The 25,543-nt window shown below is 33.2% G+C and overlaps 2 protein-coding genes, 1 non-coding gene and 1 pseudogene across 3 annotated transcripts; 1 reads left to right on the top strand and 3 right to left on the bottom strand.

Moving 5' to 3' along the window:
• Nucleotides 1-2,145: 2,145 nt before the first annotated feature.
• On the bottom strand, nucleotides 2,146-3,029 carry LOC148931498 (uncharacterized; annotated as a pseudogene).
• A 792-nt stretch (nucleotides 3,030-3,821) lies between these two features.
• On the bottom strand, nucleotides 3,822-3,919 carry LOC125202905 (small nucleolar RNA snoR69Y). Its single transcript, XR_016136120.1, has one exon. It is a non-coding gene; the product is annotated as a small nucleolar RNA snoR69Y (small nucleolar RNA).
• A 7,328-nt stretch (nucleotides 3,920-11,247) lies between these two features.
• Nucleotides 11,248-14,173, top strand: LOC148931497 (uncharacterized). Its single transcript, XM_089063877.1, has 8 exons — nucleotides 11,248-11,328; nucleotides 11,426-11,509; nucleotides 12,383-12,517; nucleotides 12,643-12,809; nucleotides 12,896-13,076; nucleotides 13,146-13,268; nucleotides 13,565-13,708; nucleotides 13,796-14,173. Exons 1-8 carry the CDS (start codon nucleotides 11,248-11,250, stop codon nucleotides 14,171-14,173), a joined length of 1,293 nt encoding a protein of 430 aa, XP_088920003.1.
• A 921-nt stretch (nucleotides 14,174-15,094) lies between these two features.
• On the bottom strand, nucleotides 15,095-17,443 carry LOC125185967 (protein FAR1-RELATED SEQUENCE 5-like). The gene is made up of 4 exons (XM_048082294.2): nucleotides 17,283-17,443; nucleotides 16,564-16,615; nucleotides 16,183-16,449; nucleotides 15,095-16,093 (listed from the first exon to the last, which is right to left on the bottom strand). Exons 1-4 carry the CDS (start codon nucleotides 17,441-17,443, stop codon nucleotides 15,095-15,097), a joined length of 1,479 nt encoding a protein of 492 aa, XP_047938251.2.
• Between the last annotated feature and the right edge of the window lie 8,100 nt (nucleotides 17,444-25,543).

Below are 25,543 nucleotides of genomic sequence, written 5' to 3'. Positions count from 1 at the left end.
AAATCTAGGGCTTCTCGGATTCGCCGCCTTTCTCCGGCGGGCCGCCGCGTTGGATTCCAGAGAGTCTGTTTCTCCGGCGGCGGACCGCCGCATGGCTTCCGGCGGTCGTCGGGCGAGACTTCTCTTCCAAGCGTATTTTCCGAGGTGGACCGCTGTTTTGATCTGCCCGCTGGGGCGCCGGCGGTCGGCGGTCGCCGTCTGACTCCTGATTTCCAGACTTTGCATTTTGGCTCCATTTTTCGGCTCAATTATGCATATTTTCACAAAACACGTCAAAATACCAAAATAGACAAACTATGCAAATAATGGACGTGTAGAGTGACTTTGACATCGAAAACGGACCAAATAATGGCCTTAAAATAGTGCGAAATCCGAGCATATCAACTCCCCCAAACTTACATTTTTGTTTGTCCTCGAACATAACCATAAAGATACAAGAATAGGCCCACGGAATGCACAAGGACTAGACGTCATACTTGCCTCAAAAGATGGAAGAATAGATTAAGCATGTATTAACGCAATCAAATCAAGCAAGGCTTATTACTGTACTTTCATTACTAACTCGTGGAACACCTTGAATTCAAGCCCTCACATGTGACAAACTTCCAAAGATGGGAAGTGTTCTCTCACTCTCAAAGTGTATGAAGGTAATGTGTATATAAGCACTCAAATCATGCATCATGCAAAGTTTACCATAGGCTTGCTCAAAGTCTAATCCCTCCTCTACTAGATGTGATTAAGTATCAAAAGTCCGAAAGGTCTTTATCTTTGGTTGTAATGTAGGCTCTTTGGTAGGTGAGGAATATTTGGCTAAAAAGTGACTAAAATAACAATATCCCAAGTAGAGTAAAAATAACTCCACTTTTCTAAACCTAAGACACTTTTAACCCTTTATTTTTTTTCTTCAACTCACTTTCCAATCCTTTATATTTTCTTTTCTTTTCTCAACCTTTTACATTTTTTTTTCTTTCTTTCTTTCTCAACCTTTCTTACTTTTTCATACACATCCTTTCTAGAATCAAGCACATAATTTGGATTTTCACTTTTTCACAACTTGTACTTTCTTTACATTTAAGCACACTACTTTTTTTTATACTTTCCTCCTTATCTCTCCAATTCCTTTACAAAATAAGATAGCAAAAACTAACTAACCGAAGGAATTGTCCCCATTATTTTGGGTTCCAAAGAATAGGCTTAAAGGCTCAAAATTGGCTCCAAAGGGAAAAATTTTAAATTTTGAGAGGGTCAAAAATTTTAGATAAAAGTAGGCTAAGAAAAGATGACCAATCATCCTCCTAAATCAACTTAAACACTATGTAAACTTAGGCAAGACTAAGAGCAAGTTCTAGAAACAAATACATGAATGCAGATAAATCACACAAGAAAGAAATTAGGCTCAAATCCTCACAAAGTATAAGCATGAATCAAGGCGAACAAGCAATTCACTAATTATGCACCTTTTCACCAAACCATCAAATCAAAACGTTAAGCCACACTTAAACATAGATGAAATGTAATATCATTGACAACTCGGTCTAAAGTGTGTCCCTAAGCATGCATGTTCCTAAGTTCTTCATGTTAAGTTCATGACATGGATTCAAGAAAACATTTATAGAACACAAAATTCTCCTACGGGGTTTTGAAAAACAAAAACAAAAACTTTAAAACAAAAAGAAAATCCTAAAACAAAAACCTAAGCTCACGGTCCACCACTTCATCCCTCCAAACTTATTTACAACAAAGTGTAAATAAGTTTGTAGAGTCGGTAGAGACGTGAGTGAACTACTAAAAAGAAAACATACCTTGAAAAATTTCTCGTAGAGGCTTGACGGGGCGAAAAGTCGAAAAATTTCAAAAAATCGCGCTGGAAATTGCACCCAGGTGGCAGCCCGCCGCGGCATGTCCGGTGGTCGCCGCGCAGCAACAGATTGTTCCAGCGAGCAGGTGGCGGACCGCCGCAGCACATGCGGCCGTCACCACGAAGAGGTCAGAACCTGCAAAAAAATTTCAACGCACAAAAATTAATCTAAACCCAAAAATACTTAAAATAAAAGCAAAAATTGTCAAAAACATAAAAAGAAATTGTCTTAAAACATCCAAAAACATGGTACAAATGCTCATTTAAAGTCAGTGAGCTTGACTTCTTCAATCTTGAGGAGGAGGAGGGAAACGGGCGTTGAGGTCGTCGAATGCGCCAATAAGATAGGTGATGTCGCCACTCATGGTTTGACGCTCTTGTCGAGACTCGGCGGCCATTCTTTGGAGCTCTTCAATCTCACGACGGCGATGCACGTCTTCTAGCCTTTGTTGCTCCCAAAATTGTTGCTCCGCCGTGCGCCAATCGCCTTGAGCCGTCCACCCTTGGCGGTTGTAGGCGTTCTCCCTTTGTTGCTCCGCCCAACGGGTGTCCCAAGTGTTGGACATGTTTTGCATGTAGGAGTAGATATCTCCTAGTTGGACGGAGGTGTTTGCTTGAAACTCCTCATCGGGGTTCGGCCTTCCGCGGCGGCGGTTTGCTCTAGTCAGGCGGCGATGGCCCTCTACTTCCTCTTCTTCTTCTTCTTCTTGGAGATGTTGGGGCGGCGGTGGCGGTGGCACTTGACTCCTTTGGCGTGCGAATGCTCCCCTTCATCATTGTAGTGATCAATAGCATCGAAGTCGGAGTCATCATCGGCCTCAAAGATGGGGATGCGAGCCGGTATATTTCTTTTCCTAAACTCCCCATTGATGGGGTTCGTCTCAATGGCTCTTCGGTGCGCCGTGGTGTTGAGCTTCCAATTGACTTGGTTTGCCCAAACATCGACCTTAGTCAACTGCGGGGTGGGAACGGGGAAGTGATCCCCCGCCACTTGTAGGAAAAATCCTTGACCCCAATAGTCGATCTTCAATAGCCCCACCGAAAAGAGCACCTCATAGGTGATAAAGCGCTCCCCGCCATCCTCCGTCAATCCGGCGAAGGATATGTCCAAGTGCTCGGCAATCGCCGTGATTAAGCTCCCACAACAAATAACGCCGCCATCCGTCCACATAGATAGTAAAAAGGGTTCTATAATCGAATCCCTTCTTGTTGAGGAGGCACCATATTACATTCAACTCCGTTTGGGAGACACTCCCCCCATCGACCCTAGCAAACATAAGTTGGGTAATAGCTCGGTGGAGGTACCTCAAAACCGGGTTGCGGATCGAAGAAGACTTGGCATAGCCCACGGCGTGCTCGTGCTCATTCGTGCCTAAAATTATATTCCTTAGAATTTTATTTTAATACATGTGTGAAATACAATAATCCGTAGTTGATTTGTAATCGTCCTTGTTTTATCTTATGTACAAGGTCTAAGAGGGAAAGAGTAGTTGATGGTGCTGATGATTAAATGTGCTCAACAAACGATACTTGTACATAAAAACAAAACAAACAACGAAATTGGACAGTATTGAATTACATGTGCTAAACAGTGTAAATCGAAAAATTGACTAATGTAAATCTAGAGTAATGATAATGTAAATCGTTACTAAGTGGGTTGAATAATATGTTACTTAGCTATTACACAATGTCAAATACCGATATTGACAAATGTTGGATTCATAAATACCCTCAGTAAGACAACAAGATATATACCAAAAACACGAAATACATTATAGATATATACCAAGTTACATTATGTACATATTCCTATATTTCAGTACAACTCCAACAAACATGACACGATTACATTGCCTTCATGATACTAAAATATTGCCGTGCAAATACAAAAAGACATTAATCACAAAACAATTTGAACAACGTATATTCACTAGAAAAATTGCAACAAATTAAAATTAAAAATGGAGTGGCTCAGACGAGACGTGAGAAAAAAGTATTGTCCCTGACCTTCAAGGTGTCATAGAGCTGGGATTAGTAATCTGATCATCACTGCTAAACACCATTTTTTTCGTTTATAAACAAAATGTATATACTAATTCACATAATTGAAATATTTGCTCTGATAGGATGAGAATCCCTGTTCAAAAATTGCGGCTTTATCTCCATGAACAGGTACGGACTAGGGCGAAGGCCGAAGGGCAAGAGTGGCAGCCTCCTTAGTGGTTAGAAAAATTGCAACAGATTGTAATTTACAAAGTTGCAATAATTTATAGAACGGAATACACTACAAAAATCATACGCATAAACATTTTTTACATTCCTCCATCGTTGATAACCGCGAAATACTCTTGAGATGGTGAACGACGGAGCAGAACTTCTTGCTATGTGTGGTTGTGTTTATGTTTACGGAAAAAATCTCCAGAGAAAGAGCCTTCCGTGATTTTGATTTTGTTTCAGTTAAGGCAAATCAATCTCGCTAAAAATAAGAAACGTGAATCATGGATACTTAAAAACTGCCAAAATATATCAATACCATCCTTACCCTTTTGTGCTTATTATAATTATTAAATAAAATACAAATGGCAGTCAAATCCACCGTCAGATTAAGAAATTGAATGGGTGAGATTTAATTGGACATTTGACATAAATTGGGTTATGGATTTGAGCACTCCCATATATATATATATATATATATATATATATATATATATATAGGGATGTGATCAGGTCCATAAGTGAAATTCTGTCAAAAATCAAAGCAAATCTCAACCATTGGATCCTGTAATGTAACCGTTAGATTAATGCCACGTGTCACCTAATAATGTAGATCGTGTAGTCTAATAATGTAGCTCGGCTAATAATGTAACACGCTGTAGTCTAATAATGTAGATTGTGCAGTCTAATTATGTAGCCTAGTTAATAATGTAACGCTTTTAGTGTAATAATGTATCTCGGGTATTATGATCACAACCATCTAATCTGAGGATCCAAGGGCTGAGATTTGCTTTGATTTTTGACAGAATTTGCCTTATGGACCATAGTGCGCCCCTATATATATCTATATAGAGTCCCATTATCCACAAATCCACTCTTAAAGACCGAACCACCGAACCCTACCAAATTAGGGCTTTTAGATCTAGTATTTTATGGATAAGATACAGAAATTTATAAATTATTTTCGCCTTTATCACGAGCCTATTTTAATTCATCTGAAGGTAAATAAGTCATACTAACATGATACGAAGATTTAAATTCGTTCCAGAATATATTACTTCATTCTAGTAGGTTTTTACTTCATTCCAGTACGTAAATGTGGTTTCGCCGTCGCGTGCCGTTCTTTCTCTCTACAATATCTGTCACCAACGCCATGGCGCTAATATGGTTTAATAAACACATGGAATAATGTAATAAATTATTGGAATGAAGTATGTGTAGAAGCATTTGAAGTCCTACTGGAATGAAGTAAAAATCTTATCCAATGAAGTAATAACGTTTCCGAATGAAGTAATAAACTCACTTGAATAAATTGCATTTTTAAATGTTAATCAAGCAAAAATCCACGTCAATGAATTTGAATGAAGCATATGTTGAATCATTTCAAAACCTACTGGAAGCAAGTAAAAACATGTTGTAGTTTCAAGGTATTACGTACAGAATGAAGTAATAAGCCTATATAATGAAGTAAAATGGGCTTGTAATGAAGCCGAAAAATTTTCACAGCAGCACATCTAATCAAAAAAACTAGATCTAATGGCCCAGATTTGGTCTCTAGTTCGGTCTTTAAAATTGGTTCGACAATGATCACAACTCTATATATATATATATATATATAGTCCTACTAACCACAACTCCACTCTTAAAGACCGAACTAGAGATTGAATCTTGACCACATAATCTTGAATTTGATGGAATAGATTAGATAATCAAAGGTTAATTTTCGCACTTCATTATATACTCAATTTACTACAACTCGGGGGCATTTTTGTAATTTCATAATTAGGGTAAAAATTCAAAAATTTACCATATCTCCTCTCACGCGTTTTTCACCGCATCTTCTTCTCTCCTCTCAAAACTTCTCTGAAAAGATAGTTCATCTTCATCTTCCATCGATCATCGATCATCGCCGGCAATATACCACTGAAATCGACTATAAGTTCAACATTTAATCGGTAGATTAAGTTGCAAAATGGTCGATACTCGGAAAACTTCTACCGAAACTTCTGGACGCCAGTTGAGTTCTGATGAAGGTAATACACTTTGAAGCTTTGAAAACTTCTTACTCTTAAGTTAATTCATCTAATTCCTAACCTAGATTCTTATTTTCGTCAAAATAGTAAGGAAATATAGTCGCAAGCAGCCGGCTAAATCAGAGATGATCAAAAAGTCAAATCGGAAGCCGGATGCAGATGCTGGAAAAAAAATTACAGATACAGAAGGTAAAACCTAGGAATGCTTGTTGACTGTTGGATGCTTGTTGCTAGAGAATCTGTTCATTAGTATTCTGTTGTAACTGAGATCGAGCTTGTTGTTATTTGATTCTGTTGCTTATGATTGTTCTTGATCATGAACCTGTTGGAGTTGTAAAAGTTTGAGTTCTTTTTTATGATTGTTCTTAATATAATGAAGTTATCAATCTACTAAATGAAGTAATATACACTGACTTGATGTATGTAATTAAAAATAATCTAAGCTATTGTCTATTTACTGTGTTGCATGGGTTTAGGGTTTTAGGATTAAACTCAGCTACTGTGTTGTTTGCACATTTAAATGAGTTATATGTTCTAATAATTGAAGTAGTAAATTGGTAAGGTGAAGTAATAAATTGATATAATGAAGTAATCTATCTACTAAATGAAGTTATCATGTAAAAGACTTAGAAATAATTATGTGCCAGAAAGTAAAAAGTGAAATCTAAGCTATATAATGAAGTTAATTGTGTAGTTAATAAATAACATAGTATTTATTGTGAACTATCTGTAATTGTGGATGATATGTTAACCTTGATTATGTATTGATTATATAGGAGGTAAAACTTGCTTGTAATGAAGTGATAGACATTAAATATGAACTATCTATTTAATGTGTTGCATGGTTTTAGGATTAAACTCAGCTACTGTGTTGTTTGCACATTTAAATAAGCTGTATGTTCTAATAGTTGAAGTAGTAAATTGGTAAGGTGAAGTAATAAATTGATATAATGAAGTAATCTATCTACTAATTGAAGTTATCATGTAAAAGACTTAGAAATAATTCTGTGCCAGAAAGTAAAAAGTGAAATCTAAGCTATATAATGAAGTTAATTGTGTATTTAATGAAGTAACATAGTGTTCATTGTGAACTATCTGTAATAGTGGATGATATGTATATTTATTCTGTAATCTTGTGTATAGGTGAAAGTTCCTTACAAAAGAAGAAGAATGCAAGTATTTCTTTACAAATCCTCTCTAAATACTTATGCAAGTACCTCATTCATACACTTTATTACTTCATTAATGTTGTCTGTTACTTCATTTATACACTTTATTACTACATTCATGTTAATGCACACATCAATAAACATACAAACTGCTATATGCAGCTGACAATAAATTGAAGGCTCTAGAGAAGAGTATTACACCAACAGAAAAACTACAAGGTTTAATTCATAAACTCACATTATATTTTGATTTAATACAACATGTCATTTTATCCATTGACTAAAATAGTCCTCTTTTTTTTTCCAGAAATGTTGAATATGAAGAATGTAGCTGGTGGTGATAATACTTCAAAACAGCTTGCTAATGAAGAATATGAAATCAATGATGAATTGCGTACAAAGAAAAAACATGACAAGCATCTAGCAGAAGGACATAAAAACAGAGGTATATCAAATGAATATTGGATTTTTGTTTCATATTTAATATATGTTCTATTGAAATTAACTGATAAATCTATAATGGAATTGTGTAATACCATATTGAAGTACTATAGTGCTCTTTTTTTTTTTCAGAAATGTTGAATATGAAGAAATTATCTGATGGTAATAGCTCTTCAAAACAGCCTGCTACTGAAAATCCAGATAAAACAAAACAACCATCAGGTTTGCAGCATATGTAAACAAGTTTTAATTATTCAATAAAAAATAATAATATAGGTGACTAACATAGATAAACTGACATGTTTTAATGAAGTTATTGATGAATTGAGAACGAAGAAAAGACATGACAAGCAACCAGTAGAAGAACCTCAAAACAGAGGTACTATACAAGTGTTTTCAAATATGATGTTATAAACTATGATCTACTACCCTTCTGTGTGTTTCACTTCCTTGTATCTGGAATTTCTTTACTCGATATTGATTATATTGTAGTGCAGAAAGAACATTTAAAAATGTGCATTATTGGCATCTCTTTTGATATCATTATTGGATAGTATTGAACTATACTCACTAAATATGAACTAAATTAAGTATGTTATGAAGTATTTTTGACATGTTATTGAAATAGCTTAATGATACAACAAATTTTAGTGTTAAACCTTAAGCGGTAGTAATGAACTATATTTAATAAATAATGAACCAAATGACCGTCAGTAATGAAGTAAATATCACATTTTATTGAAATATAATGTTAACTTACTTCATTAAGTCATGCGATTGCTTCATTACATTAGTTTATTACTTCATTTTGTCATTCTATTACTTCAATCAGTCATGCAATTTAGTGTTAAATATGATGTTAACCTTTATACATTTAATATCATTATCATTATTAATTATAAACATATGTTAGGTATGAAGAGGAGAAGGGGAAGTGAACCAGAACATACTTCACCTAGTGGGGAAGATGTAAATAGAAAGATGGTAAAGAATGCTAAGAATGCGTCTAAGAATGTTGATAAAGTTGTTGCAATTAAGGGCACATGAGTTTCTGACAGAGTTCTGTGTCTTAAAAGAGGTCCCACAAAGTTTGTTGAAGCAATAAAATCTCTTAATGAGGAACAACGAAAGGCAGTAGAAGATATGGGTTTTGGGGGTCTTCTTCTTTTCAATTTGACCTTTATTCCAGCAAAGCTTGCATATGAGATACTAGATAATTTTGATAAAGATACATGCGGAGTAAAGTTCAAACAAGGAATACTACATATCGGCGATGATGATGTCCATGCCAAGCTTGGTTTACCAATTGGTCATTTGAAATTTGAAAGGAATGGACATCAAAAGTTGGACAAATTCATCAACGAGATTGCTGAATCTTGTAACCGAGCTAGAAAAAATATGGGCCCTGATATGTTTATGAAAAAAATGCTAAGTGATGCTGAAGGTGGGAAAATGTTCAGGAAGATATTCTTGATTTTATTAGACAAAATCTTGATTAACCCCTCTGGAGACGGATACTTGACAACACAGATTGAAGAGGTAATCGATGACATTGATAATGTCAAAGATTATAATTGGTGCGGTTATGTGATTGATTCTCTCCTTCATGCCCACAAGGTTTGGGCTAAAGACAAGAGCAAACCATTCACTGGGCCAGTTTCATTTCTGGTGGTAAGTAACTAAAATATATAGCCTTGAATTAATTTGTTTTAAATATGAAGTATTATTTAGAAGTATCGAGCTAATGCTAAGTTTCATTTTGTAGCCATGTTATGTTGATAGGATTGTTCTTCAATCACGGCTCGTCACAAGAACATTCCCAACAATCAAGGGCTGGACAAGCAAACTGCTAAACAAAAGACAGAAAGTGGAGCTTGAGTCTGGGCCATTTGGAAGAGGCATTAAGGAGGGTATTTTCAATCATCAAAGAAGTAATCTGTTTCAAGGGGGTATAAAGCATGACATTGGCACCTTATCTTGCATAAAAGGAAGTGATATCACTGCTGCTGCAAAACGTAGAAAGCACTTTATCAAAGTTATGGGAATTGCAGCTGATGCATTAAGTGAACTTATGAAGAATATAGAAGAAGAAGCAGAAGAGGTCAAGAAAGATGGATGCTCTAAAGTTGCAACTAAATGCTCATTGAAAATGATGGGCGTGCAAGAGATGGGAGTGCAGTTGAGAAAGTAATGAAGGTGGCAGAGCAAAGAAAAAGATGGGACACTGAAGGTCCTTCGTTTGATTTAGGATTTGAGGTTGGTGGAAGGAACGTAAGTGGATGAATGACTTCTTGGTTGAAAACTTGGATGTTGTAGTATGAGAATTTTGTAGTGTTGTAATTCATATAAATAATGGCATGTAACTAACTGACTTATTTTGATTTGTATTTGGGGATGAACTAAACTTATTTTGTTGTAAAATATGAAATGGTTTTTGGAACTAACTTGTTGTATTTAGGCAATGGAGAACAGTTATTCATTGGATTTTGTTTGTATTGCTGTTTATAATTGACATGTTGATAATACACCGTCAAGGGATATATATCCCGGGAACTATATCTTCGAGGCTGTACAATTCATGCCTGTAGATGATGTGAATAAGGTAAAATATTACCTTGCTTTTTATTAAGTCTGTTTGAAGTAATATTTCAGTATAATGAAGTAAATATCGTACTGAATGAACTATTTTTTACCTTGCCCTTTATTAACTCAGTTTGAAGTAATATTTCAATATAATGAAGTAACTATCATACTGAATGAACTGTTTGTTATATAATACTACTGGTAGGGTCTTAATGTACAAATGGCAGATGTTACATTGCCATCAAACTTCAGTGTTGACGCAGGCCTTATGGATAACTTAAATGCTAATACAATGGAGAAGGTAAAATCTTAATTTTCATAAGTATACATCTCAAACAATGAAATAGCTTGTCTTTGGAATAAATAATTTTCTAAATCAATACCATGATTTGAATACATTATGTGTTGTTCAACATGGATCAAATGTGAGATTGCATATAAATGATGAGCCAAAGGATGATGGAACCAAGGTATAAATCTAAATACATGATTAAAAATCTTTATCACCCTACTACACACAACATACAACAATGTGACATGATCCCTTTACTTGTTTGATCCATGTTTACAAATGTCAAACCTAACAAGCACTGAAATTTTTTTACTTCATTATATTAATAATTTTATCCATTATGTAGAAGATCCAGTTCATTATGAATTAACTATCTTATTTAATGAAGTATTTTGTTATGTTATTCTACTTACAGTATCTTAGTATACAAATGGCAGATGTTACACAACCATCAAAGTTCAGTGTTACCTTGCCTTTTATTAACTCTATTTGAAGTAATATTTCGTTATTATGAAGTAATTGTCGTACTGAATGAACTATTTTCTACCTTGCATTTTATTAACTCTGTTTGAAGTAATATTTCAGGATGATGAAGTAACTGTCATACTGAATGAACTATTTTTTATATAATACTACTGGCAGGGTCTTAATGTATAAATGGCAGATGTTACATTGCCATCAAACTTCAATGTTGACGCAGGCCTTATGGATAACTTAAAAGCTAATATAATGGAGAAGGTAAAATCTGAACTTTTAGAAGTATACACCTAAAACAATGAAATAGCTTGTTCTTGGAATGAATAATATAATGAATAATTTTCTAAATCAATACCAGGATTTGAATATATTATGTGTTGTTCAACATGGATCAAATGTGAGATTGCATGTAGATGATAAGCCAAAGGATGATGGTACCAAGGTATAAATCTAAGTTAAATGAATAAAAATCTTTATCACCCTACTACACACAACATACAACCATGTGACATGATCCCTTTACTTGTTTGATCCATGTTTACAAATATCAAACTTAACAATAACTGAATACTTTTTACTTCATTATATTAATAATTTGGTTCATTATGTAGAAGATCCAGTTCATTATGAATTAACTATCTTATTTAATGAAGTATTTTGTTATGTTATTCTACTTACAGTATCTTAGTATACAAATGGCAGATGTTACACAGCCATCAAAGTTCAGTGTTACCTTGCCTTTTATTAACTCTATTTGAAGTAATATTTCGTTATTGTGAAGTAATTGTCGTACTGAATGAACTATTTTCTACCTTGCATTTAATTAACTCTGTTTGAAGTAATATTTCAGTATGATGAAGTAACTGTCAAACTGAATGAACTATTTTTTATATAATACTACTGGCAGGGTCTTAATGTACAAATGGCAGATGTTACACACCCATCAAACTTCAGTGTTGATGCTAGACTTATGGAAAACTTAAGAGTTAATCTAACGGAGAAGGTAAAATAACAATTTTAGAAGTATACATCTTAAATAATGAAGTATATTGTCCCTAAAATGGATCATTTTCTGAACCACTACCATGATTTTAATACACCGTGTGTTGATCAGCATAGATCCAATGTGAGATTTCATAAAGACGATGGAACCAAGGTACAAATATAATTTACATAATTAAAAATATTTATCCCTCTACACACAACATAAAACTATTGATATGATCCTTTTTCTTTATTAATCTATGTTTATGAATATCAAACAACAGTGCATACTTTGTACTTCATTATATTTACAATTTAGTTTATTATGTAGAATATTAATGTGGATGCGGAAATTGAGTCAGTGTTGAATGCTTATAAGGATATAGACATGGATGATGATTTCATGGAAAGTGGTTTGGTTGGTAAGCCAGTGCCAACTGAGCTCATTGTTTACAACGCCAATAAGGTATAATAATTGATTTATTTATTTCATTAATGATTGCATCCATTAATTGGTTGGTAAACCAGTGTCGACTGAGCTCATTGTTTACTGGAAGCTATAATAATTGATTTATTTATTGTATACAATAGATCAAAACTTTGAAGGAACGAATGGATGTACGTACTAGAAATGAGAAAACTGTGTCTCATGCATTGAGATCTCCATTCAATGAACGACCAGTTAAGATTACAAACAAGCTCAGTAAAGATGAAAAAGAACCATATTACTGGATTCTTACAACACATAAAACAGAAAAGTATGATTTCTAAATTGTTTTCTAACAGTGTATCACATTATTTTTACTGGTATGTGAAATTCTAACATATATTAAAAAATATGCAGACTTGAAATTGTTTATGACGATGACGTTGTAAAAGTTACAAAGATGGAAATGTGTTCCTTGATACCTAGCGAATTAATTGTGGTTGGCGTTATAGATGCATGGGCTTCCTACCTCAATAATATGGAAGAATTCAGATCACTGTACTCATTAAGACGCCTATTTTTCACCACTTATCCATGTGTAAGTACATATTATTTAAATTTAAATAATATTAATTGTTGTGAAAATCCTAACTATGTTAATATACAGTTGTATACAATTGTTACAAAGCCTCAAAACATGGATGTCAGCAAAATCATTGCAAACTTCTGCAGCAACTTGGACAGAGAGTTGAAGGAAATACCAAATTTCAAATGGGAACATGTGGACACGGTACAAGCATCATTCTGCTGCATCTTAATTTTTTATGATGTATTAATTTGAAAAAATGAAGTTAAAGCTATATTGTATAAACCTATGAAGTAATTAATTGGCAAAATGAAGTAATAAATCTTAATAGTGAAGTAATACACTCTAAATATGAACCATCTATTTACTGTTTTGTATGAGTTTAGGGTTTTAGAAATAAACTAAGGTGCTGTGTTTTTTCATATTCTTCAAATATTTAACAATACTTCATTCTCCCAGTTTTTTAATTCATTCGTGTGATCTTTTACTTCATTACATAGGTCTTTTTCCCCATATGTGCGAATGAGCATTATTATGGTATTTGCTTTTGTTTCAAAAGAAATGGAATTGCTGTACTAGATAACTCTGAAAATGGCGATGACAATGATCTCACAACCAATTATAGTGACATTCCAGAGACGCTGGTTTGTATTCTTCACATATTATTTAATTTTATTACACTTATATATGATACACAACTAAAATTAACATATATATTATTATAAATGCAGAGATCATATTTTTGTCACTTCCTCACCAACATTGGTCTTCACAAACAGTGCAAGACAATATCCAATGTTAAAATACAGAGATTCAAAATGCCATGGAGAACTTCTGAAAATGTTGAAGACTGTGGAGTATTTCTAATGCGCCACATGGAAACATACAAGGGTGAGCGTGAAGGTTGCTGGAACTGTGGCTTAAAAAAATCAAGTTCAGGTGTGCTCCAGAGCTTGAGGGCCAAATATTGCTCAGCGTTGATGTTAGCAAATAACAGCCATACAAGCTTCAACAACAAACAAGTTACAGCAGCATACTATGAGAAGGAAAGCAATAGCCATGAAAGAGATGTTGAGAAAATGATTGCAGCATATTTAAAGAAAAAATAAAGATTTTAGCAGATTAAGTTTTGAAATATACATAGATATGTTTTGAGCAATTCAAAATAAAGTACTTCGCCTTTTAATATTGTTCTATATTAGATTTAAATGTCGCATTGAATAATAGATATAGTTCATTGGGTAGTTAATTTGTAGAATGAAGTAATAAATTGTAATAATGAAGTATCAGACTTTTATTATGAAGTATCTATTTACTGCGTTGTATGGGTTTATGTTTTAAATTTAATTGTTGTTTTATTTGAAGATAAAAATGAACTAAATATAGCCATTGAATGATATAATAACCTAATGTCAATTAATAAGCTAATGATGTGTTTTCATAATAAGCTAAACTATAAAATTATAAAATATTTTCAGCATAAATATATATATATATATAGGGGTGTATTCAGATGAAAACCATAATGTATATTAAAACATCAAACCATGTAAATAATGTACATTATACACACTAATAATGTACATTTTATTCATGTATAATGTACTGTTCTAAATATTGTACACACTAATAATGTACATTTACATTATATGAATTCTGTACATTATGCTGACAGTACATTATACATGAATAAATGTACATTATTAGTGTGTATAATGTACATTATTTTACATGGTTTGATGTTTTAATATACATTATGGTTTTAATCTGAATACACCCCTATATATATATATATATATATATATATATATATATATCACAATAAAGAATAACATAAGCCATTATAAAAACAATTCAGTCTATACTCTTTAAGATTGCAAAAAGTTTAAACTAATTCAAATTGAAAGTGTAAATGAAATAAGAAACTAATGTTCTGAAGTGCAGAACTTAAAAACTGAAGAAAAAAACATATACCACTGAAGTAATAAACTACGGAACAGAACTACTGTTAGAGAACAGAACAACAAGCATCAACATTGTTGTTTCCTCTTTTTCTTCTTCTTCAACTCCTGTATCTTGTCACAATTCCTTGAATCATGCTGACCAATCTCGCCACATTTTCCACATTTCCTTCCAGGCTTCGACAACTCTCTTATTTCTTTCTCAAGGCGTGAAAGACGTCGACCAGAACCCTTGGTGCTGACAACATCAGGTGGATGAACTTCTATTTCACTAGGGACTTCTGAGCCATAAAAATTCTCAATCATCTGTCTCTTTTTACTTATAGACAATACATTTCCCTCACCAAGTACTTCTTTTTTCCCTTCAGCCATAATATTTTTAAATGCACGAATTTTATCACCATCTCCCTCTATAAGCCGTGCGATATCATAAAAATCTGCATGCATATCCCTATATTCCTGCTTCGTCTCATCCACAGCAATAAATGACTCAATATTATCATCAAAACCAAAATGCACAGGCTTGACAAATTTAGATTTCAACCAGCGTCCTCCATGTAACTCATTAGGGACTAACTTCAATGTTTTGTTTCTCAAGATCCAAAATATGTGACTGCAAACGAGCCCAAGCCTCTCAAACATCTTACAACCACATGCATATAAATCACAAGAAATTGAGTATGAAACTGTCCAGTTCTTTGAGAACTTATCATTCAACACATAAATCTCATTCTCACCAACGGTTGACACTGTCACCATGGTGACATTATCGACTGCTTCCTCAATCTCACTCTGAATTAGTTTGAAACCACTGTCACTGTAAATTGTTGATGCATGCTTCTCAAGAGCCGAATTTGTTTTCAAAGTTGGAATTGTGTTAAAATCCAAGTATTCAAGCCTATTGCTGTTGCTCCTTTGACCATCCAATGCATTGTTGTAATACATAAGAAATTCAACAAGATTAGATCGAGACTTGGAGTACCACTTGAAGAATATGTTCTGAGATTCAGATATAGATATGGTCTTTATCAGTGAACTCATTGGAAAATCCCTAAAATATGCAGGAACCTGTAGTTCATCAAGTAATAAAAATACTTCATTTAATGGCTAATATACTTCAGCAGACAAAAAATATGTTTCCAAAGGATGATACGTACCCAATATTTTCGTGAGTCAAACATAGAGGTAAACCACTCATTGTCATTAAGCCCATATTTTTCCATTACATTATTCCAAGATTCTTCAAATTCTTCAGGCTCTATCAACTCAGACCAAACACAACTATTTAACTCCTTTTTCAAATCTTCATTGCCAAGTTGACTCTTTGGTAACTTTTCCACAACTTTAATCATGATGTGCCACATGCACCATCGATGTCTTGTATCAACAAGGACTCTTTCCACAGCAACCTTCATTCCCAAATCCTGATCAGTCATGATCAATTTTGGTGCAGAACCCATGCATTTGACACAACGTTCAAACAATCATGAGAAAGAATCGGCATTTTCCTTAGATAATAAGCCTGCACCAAATATTACAGGTCTTCCATGGTTGTCTTTTCCTGTGAACGGTGCAAATATCATGCAGTACCTGCATTAAATCAATTCATCAAAAAGATTCAGTACATGTTATGCAGTACATGAATTATAAGTTAGTTCATTCTGTTTGGTAAATACTTCATCTTGTCGGAGTTTTACTACATTCAACTAAGAATTCTAAATAATTATGCACTCACTTCATTCCAGTAGACTATTAATTCATTATTGACAGTTACTAGTACCTAAAGTAAATGTTTCATGCATATGCAAGTTGATCACATCAATAATCATTTTACTATAAACATCATTATAAATTAGTTCATTCTGTTTGGTAAATACTTCATCTTGTCTAAGTTTTACTACATTCAACTAAGAATTCTAAATAATTATGCACTCACTTTATTCCAGTAGACTATTAATTCATTATTGACAGTTACTAGTACCTAAAGTAAATGTTTCATGCATATGCAAGTTGATCACATCAATAATCATTTTACTATAAACAACATTGTAAGTTAGTTCATTCTATTTGGTAAATACTTCATCTTGTCTAAGTTTTACTACATTCAACTAAGAATTCTAAATAATTATGCACTCACTTCATTCCAGTAGACTATTAATTCATTATTGACAGTTACTAGTACCTAAAGTAAATGTTTCATGCATATGCAAGTTGATCACATCAATAATCATTTTACTATAAACAACATACTTCATACCTGTTAGTTGAATAGGTTGTGTCAAACGATACTATATCACCGTAGAGATGGAAATTCTTCTTAGCAATGGGATCACACCAGAAAAGACGAGTGAGCCTATCTTTGGAGTTCACCTCAAAATCATAAGTGAATGCCGGACAATTCTCCTTCTTTCGGCTCATTTCATTAAGTATCATCTATGCATCTGCCCCACGAGTAAATGCTCTCAAGTCGCGCCTATAGTTTCGAACTTCTACAACCGTACACCCAACATAATCTATCCCACCAAGAACCTCATTCAGCAACTTAAAAGTCAACGTAGTACCTATGTTTGCACTTGCATAATCTAATATAAATTTCTGATGCATTAGATCAATGTTGCGATTCAGCCTCATGAATCGCCTATGGCGTCCCTCAACCATATCATGATTATGTTTTTCTTCAAACTGTTTGACAACATAACCAATTTCCTTACAAAACTTAATCCCAATTTTAGACTTGCAAAAACACATCCTAGAAGAACGTATGCGTTTTGACTCATGCCCATGCATTTTATTTTTCTTCTGACCTTCTCTACTGCACACAACATATAACCATGTGACAAGATCCCCCTCCTTCTTTGATCCATGTTTACGAGTGTCAAACCCAACATGTCGTGCATACTTATTATAGAACTCAGTAGCATCATCAAGTTTAGGAAAAATCTGTCCTACATAGGGCTTCAGTTGGGATGGACAGTCATGTAGGTATGACACTGATATAAAACATGCAAACTACTGTCAGTTGAAAATTTAAACAAACAATTTATGTCTACACATTTAGTTCATTATAACAACAGTTTAGTTCATTTAGCTGTTTTATTACTTCATTATAACAACAAATTAGTCGAATTAATGGCATACTTTAATGTGCAAACAACACATCAGTTAAAGATGTTACTTCATTATAATATTTTATTAATTCATTTTAACAGTGATTTACTTCATTTTAGTAATAAAACATAACTGTATAAACAAATAAATGATATTACTTCATTATCATAATTTATTACTTCATCTTATCAATTTATTACTTCATTAAAAAGAATATGTAGTTCATTTTAATGTGCAAACAAGTCAGCATATACACTACAATAATATCAGTATTTAATATTCAATAAGAACAGAAGTTCAGTTTTAATGGTTATTACTTCAGGATAACTTAACTTTACTTCATTATAACAACAATTTAGTTGAATTGATGGCATACTTTAATGTGCAAACAACACATCAGTTAAAGATGTTACTTCATTATAATATATTATTAATTCATTTTAACAGTGATTTACTTCATTATTATGAATTATTACTTCATTTTAGTAATAAAACCTACTGTGTAAACAGATCATTTATATTACTTCATTATCATAACTTATTACTTCATTTTATGAATTCAATACTTCATACTAACTAGATATAGTTAATAGGAAAACAGATCATTTATATTATAGAATCTTATCAGTTTATTACTTCATTCTCATGTTTTATTACTTCATTTTGGTAATAAACCTAACTGTATATACAAATCAATGATATTACTTCATTATCATAATTTATTACTTCATCTTATCAATTTATTACTTCATTAAAAAGAATATGTAGTTCATTTTAATGTGCAAACAAGTCAGCATATACACTACAATAATATCAGCATTTAATATTCAATAAGAACAGAAGTTCAGTTTTAATGGTTATTACTTCAGGATAACTTAACTTTACTTCATTATGAGTACAAATCGCATATACACTACAATAATATCAGCATTTAATATTCAACAAGAACAAAAGTTGAGTTTTACTTGTTATTACTTCTGGTTATGATAACCAAAGTGTAGTTCATCATGAGTACAAATTGCATATACACTACAAACATGAAAAAAAAATTGTTTTACTTCATTAGTTTTAAGCTCATGGATCAGCGTTCCAACGTTGCAACGTAGTTTTTAGCTCATTTTTCCGACCATTTACTTCATTATTAATATGATTACACTACAAACATGAAAAACATCGAAAATAACACATTACTCAATTGGAAAAAGTCATGAACCTTCAACTGTGGTATTATCTGATTCTGGCTCTAAATCTGAATCAGAATCCGTATCAAAAAGAGATCCTCCTGGATTAGTAAGATCATCCATAATCGATCCATCATTGATCGATGTAGATCCAGTTGAAGTAGATCCTAATCCGTCTTCAACTGCGAAATTTGTTGATGTAGATCCTAATCCGTCGATATTCTCCATGAGAGTCAGAATATTGCCAAATTGAAGCAAAACGCGATGGTGAATCAAAGGCAGATCGTGAATTAAAGTAAAACGCGATCGTGAATTGAAGAATTGTAGAAGGAAGATCGTGAATTGAAGAATCGTGGAAGGAAGATTGAGGAAGATTGTAGAAGAACTTGATTGAAGAATTGAACGCGATCGACGAATTGAAGAACTTGATTGAAGATCGTGGATGGCAGATCGTGAATTGAACGAGAATTGAACGAAGGAGAATTGAAGGAGAACGACGAATTGCGATTGAGATGAAGAGAATAGGTTTTGCATGTTAAAAATTAATTCCCTAAAATACCCCTCAGCAAGTTTTAATTGAATAAAATTAAAAATAAAATGTAAATTAATCCTAGCCACAAGATTAAGAAAATGGAAGGCCCTAATTTGGTCTCTAGTTCGGCCCTTAAGAATGGTTCGACATTGATCACAACTCTATATATATGTATTCACATCCTTTTTGCATTTTTTGTTCTTTTTCCTTTTCAATCTTGGCCATCCATTTTCAACATCTAATGGCCCAAAATAGGGCCTGATTTAATTGTTTTAATTCATTTAAAAAGTAGAAAAGGGCTTTTATGGTATACACTTACGTTTGTTATAGAAAGTGCTTGATTCTCTGCATCCAAAAAGATTTCAGCGGTTTTATTCTATGATTACACAAATATTTCTTCTCTTTCACCGGTTATTCTTCTTTCTTTCTCCATTGAAGACTTTTCTTAAATTTCTGTCGAGATTTAGAATCGTTTAGTTTCTGGTATCTGCATACTATCGTTTTATTGTTGTTCTTCAACAATGGAAGAAGGTTGTTCTTCAAATATCAAATATCACGTTACAATCTTTCTTCTCTGCGATTTTTGTTTCACAATATCACGCTATAATATTTCTTCTCTCTCTAAACTTTCATCCTTTTTTCTCCGTTGAAGACAATCGCCGTTGAAGTCATTCTACCTAAACTTTCATCTCTTTATTTTTTATCATAACTTGTCAATAATTTCGAGCACTCGTTCATTGATTTCGATTTCTTCAACAATGGACGAAGGTTTTTTAGTTTGTTTTTATTTCGTATTCCTTCATAATTTCTCTTTCTTCTCTCATATAACTGACTCGATTTTCTACGTTGAACACGTCTGGTGGTATAGTTTCTCACCTAAACCCGAATTCTGGAATAATTACTCAATTGGTTTCATTTTTTCAACAATAAGAAAGTAATTTAATTAATTCATTCATTGATTTACAGATTTTCGTGTTTTGTTTTCCTAAGTTGCAGTTTGTAAATTTTCGACAAATAATGTACTATATTAAGTGTATAATGTAGATTGTATTAATGTACGATTATAGTTGGATAATGTATACGCCGTCTTTGCATAATGTATATTACAATGGGTTTAATGTGTAACAGAAGTTAAATCCATTCCCCAAAGGGTTTAGCAATCCATAGGGCTAGAGCATATTACTAACCCATACATCAAAATTCATTTTTGAATTATATACGTGTTTCAGGGGATAAATGTTTAGGCTAAGTAGAACTAAAGAATGTACGCCAAGTGGCCTTTAATGTACATGTGTAATACTAAATGATGTACTTGTGTAAGTATTTAATGTTTGGCGAGAGTTGAATTCATGCCCTTCGAGTTTAGCAATCCATGGGGCTAGGTTGTAGTACTCATTCAGAAATGGAATTATCACAAAGAGCAGAGAGTTCGAATCATTCCCCTTGGGTTTAGCAACTCATGGGGCTAGGTTATAGTACCACCACACGAATTAAATTTTATTTTTTTAATGCGTTTAAGATTTGGTACAGTAATAATGTACCAAAAGTATCTAATAATGTGCACGGATCAGTGAATAGTGTATAGATTGAAGAGAATAATGTTGAAAGGAAATTGAATTCATGCCCTTTGGGTTTAGCAATCCATGGGGCTAGCAATCCATGAGGCTAGCTTGTAGTACCCACTCACAAACGGAACCATCACAAAGGGCAGAGAGTTTGAATCATTCCCCTTGGGTTTAGCAACCCATGGGGCTAGGTTATAGCACCACCACATGAATTAAATTTTATTTTTTAATGAATTTAAGATTCAGTACGGTAAATAATGTACAGATTGAAAAGAATAATGTTGAAAGGAAATTGAATAATGTAAACATAATAATGTTGAAAGGAAATTGAATTCAGACCATCCTAATTGCTTTACATCGTCATAAATCTAGATAAAATACCCTACAAATCTATTTCAATCAGTTGGACACCTCCTGAACAAGAAAGACAAAAGCTCCAAAACTCAGTTCATGGACGGCTTCCTTCTGCCGTGGAGTTAGGTTTTTAAACAGTTCAGGAATTCGGTTGGGGTTCGTCGATAGTAGACATGGTCGACTTTCTTCCCCCTCGGCTTCCTTTTCTCTACGTCTTCATGAGAGGTACTCGTCTAGGCCCTTTGCTCAGCTAATCTCCCGGAAGTTCAAAAATAAATAATGTATTGCATTAATATTATATAATGCACACTACTTGCTGTATAATGTACACATGGAAGCAAATAATGCACGATTGAATATAACATTCAATCAACAATCGATCGATTTTTTTTAAAACCACAAAACATAATGTATATCAATGTCTACAGTAATGTACAAATAGCAACAAATAATGCACATGTGAATACAAATTTCACTCATTTTCAAGTATTTTATCACAACGTACAATAATGAACAACAGAGTGCTATATAATATACAAAAACCAATAAATAATGATCAAATTTAAGTGAACCGATATATGTAACTTAACACAAACTCATCATATACACCACATTCTACTATAATGAACAACTGATTGATGCTTACAAATGGCAAAATGCAACAGAGTGCTATATAATGTAAAAAAACCAACAAATAATGCACAAATTCAAGGGAACCAATCGTTGTAACTGAACAACTTCTCGACGCTAACAAAATGCAAATGCAACAGATTGCTATATAATGTACAAAACCCAACAAATAATGCACAACTTCAAGGGACACAATTCCAGTAGCTTAACACACAAAATTCATATAAACAACTAGCTTGAATAAGGTATAACTTCTTGAAGATTACAAATGGAAAATACATGAGATTGCTCACATGCATTTTGGGTGTTTTGGTATTAGATTGTCTGTCTCTTTTCGTCATGGTTGTTCTGTCAGACAAACCAACAATCAATTAAAAATAACAAGATGTAGTCTACAAAATCCACCATTACACAGTTATAAAGCAGTAATTAACTACAAACTTCAACAATGGACAAAATCCTGACATAAACGACAACAATTTCATGATTTACGGAAAAATAAATAGTCGATTTGTAAAAATCGTGAAAAATCAACCGAAGGTTTGTGAAAATCGGCGATTCAAAGTGTCCATTAACCAAAAAATGGAGCTTTTAACACCTACCTTGTTGTCGACTGGAAATTGACGGCCGCGCACGATATTTGTTGATAAAAATCTGGTTATCAACATTTACGAAAACTAAAATAAAAAATATCAAATTTCATCATCCGAACGTCGTCGGAACATATGCAATTGACATCTCGTTGGAATCCTTATAAAATTATCTTTAATTTGATATATTTTTTGCGAAAAAATAATTTAAATCGAGAGAGTTACGTAAATTTAAAGTTTTAAGATGATTTTAATGAGAGAGAATTGACATTAATACCCTCTAATTTTATTTATTAATTTTCTTAATTAAAAATATAATTCATGTGGCATTATTTCAACCACTAGATCTTCTAATCTAATAGCTAAGATTTAGTCTTAGTTTGGGATTGTTAATTAGTTAGCAATTGATCACTCCTCTATATATATATATATATATATATATATATTTTTAACATTCAAAATTGATATTAGTTATTAGTTATTACTATATATATATATATATAAATATATTGGTTTGTGTTAAAATGACAACCCCTCTTAAAATGACACCGTGACACCGCTTATACAGCAATATTATAAACGCTACACAGCAATATTACAAACACTACACAACAATCTATAGATTGTTGTATAGTGTGTCGGATATTGCTGGACAAGAAATATTGCTGACCGTCTTATTATTCGTCCACGTGTACAAATGATTGGCTAGGAATGGTGGTATAGCGTTATTTTAAGGGGTGGTGGCACCCTAACATGCGCATATATATATATATATATATATATATATATATATATATATAGGAAGATGATCAAAATAAGTATGTGTTTAAATCCAGAAATGCAGCCCAAATCTTAGCCCTAGGATTAGATGATCTAATGGTCAATAATTAACCAAAAATACGGAAGGTCATAATTAAGCAGTTTTAGGTCATATTATAAGATTTGGGTTTATGTCATGTTAAGATCATTTTGGGTCATGCTTTGTTAGCATGACCTATAAATAGACTAACTATGACTTAAAAATGCCCTACGTATGACTTTGTTCTCCGTTTCTCTATTTAAATCTGGTCTTCACAGATCAAAACCCTATATATATATATATATATATATATATATATATATATATATATATATATATATATATATATATATAGGGATGGGGGTGCGTTAAAATGTCAACACTCTTAAAATGACACTGTGACACCACGCTAGACTGCAATATTATAAACGCTAGACTGCAATATCCAATACACTAGACTGCAATCTATAGATTGCAGTCCAGCGTATTGGATATTGTAGGCGGGAAAAAATTGCAGTCTAGCGTATTGGATATTGCAGTCCGTGAAAATTTACCCTTGAGTAATTTTTATGATTGCCACATGGCAGCTGATTATTCGTCCATGTGTACAAATGATTGGCTAGGATTGGTAGTATGGTGTTACCGTAAGAGGTGTTGTCATTTTAACACAAACCTATAGGGGTGTATTCAAACCTATAGCGTATTTAAATGACACGTGGAATTAATCTAACCGTCAGATGACAAAATCGTGGGGCTAGGATTAAGAAGGAAAAAGGACAAAAGATATGAAAAGGATTTGAATACATCCCTATGTATATATATATATATATATATATATATATATATATATATAGGGTTTTCATCTACCAAAAGAAGCCCCTAAGTATAGAAATACAGACCATATATGGTCCGTTAGAGCTGGAGATGAATGGCCATGATCTGGATTGGTCAACCATTTCTGTGGGTCATAATATAAGCGTTGTGTCATGTAAGGGTAAAAGAGGAACTGAAAATATAATGAACCGCCCTTCCGTTTTTTAAGAACGGATTTATTGGGATAATTACTCCACACGCTAAACTCTTCTATTTTCCCTCAATTCTTCTTCTTCTTCAACAAAATCAAGAAAAACCCTACCTCCACACAAAGCGGCTACTCCACAAAAACTCTAATCCTAATTTACGATTCTGAAATCGACGAGGAGAGTGAACCAAAAGCCTACTTCAACAATGGTCGACACTCGAGCTTCTGGATCGGCGAGGCATGATTAGTAAGATTTCATACAACGATTGCTTGAAATTGACAAAATCTGGCAAAATTTTCACTTCAATTGGTTGGATGTCTCGTAGTGTATCAGAGAACGACAGTGAAGAAGAAGATACCGCCGATCCCAAAAGCACCGAAAGGATGTTTAGATTACCACTATTTTAATGAAACGATGTTTAGAGCTTTCACATTTTTTAAACCATGTTTATATGTCGACTGGATGTCATTGTTACTATATATTACTTCATCTTACAAATCTGTAAGATGAGAAAAACTTCCATTACAATGGCCTTGGAATGCTTCCCTCTTGTTTCTTGTAGACGATAGCCCATGTGATGAGCATTACTCGATACATTGGGTCATAGTAAATGAATATTTGGGTCATATCATTGTTAGGTTAATTTGTGTCATAATATACCAACATTCGAGGCATGGCATAAAACTACTGAGTATGTCTCATACAATTTGATCGAAATGTTCGTATCAAACAAACTG

This window comes from Salvia hispanica, chromosome 2, assembly GCF_029641045.1.
Source record: "Salvia hispanica isolate PSC_SH4W2 chromosome 2, Shi_PSC_v1, whole genome shotgun sequence".
NCBI lineage: Eukaryota > Viridiplantae > Streptophyta > Magnoliopsida > Lamiales > Lamiaceae > Salvia > Salvia hispanica.
This window is presented reverse-complemented; position numbering and strand designations above follow the sequence as displayed.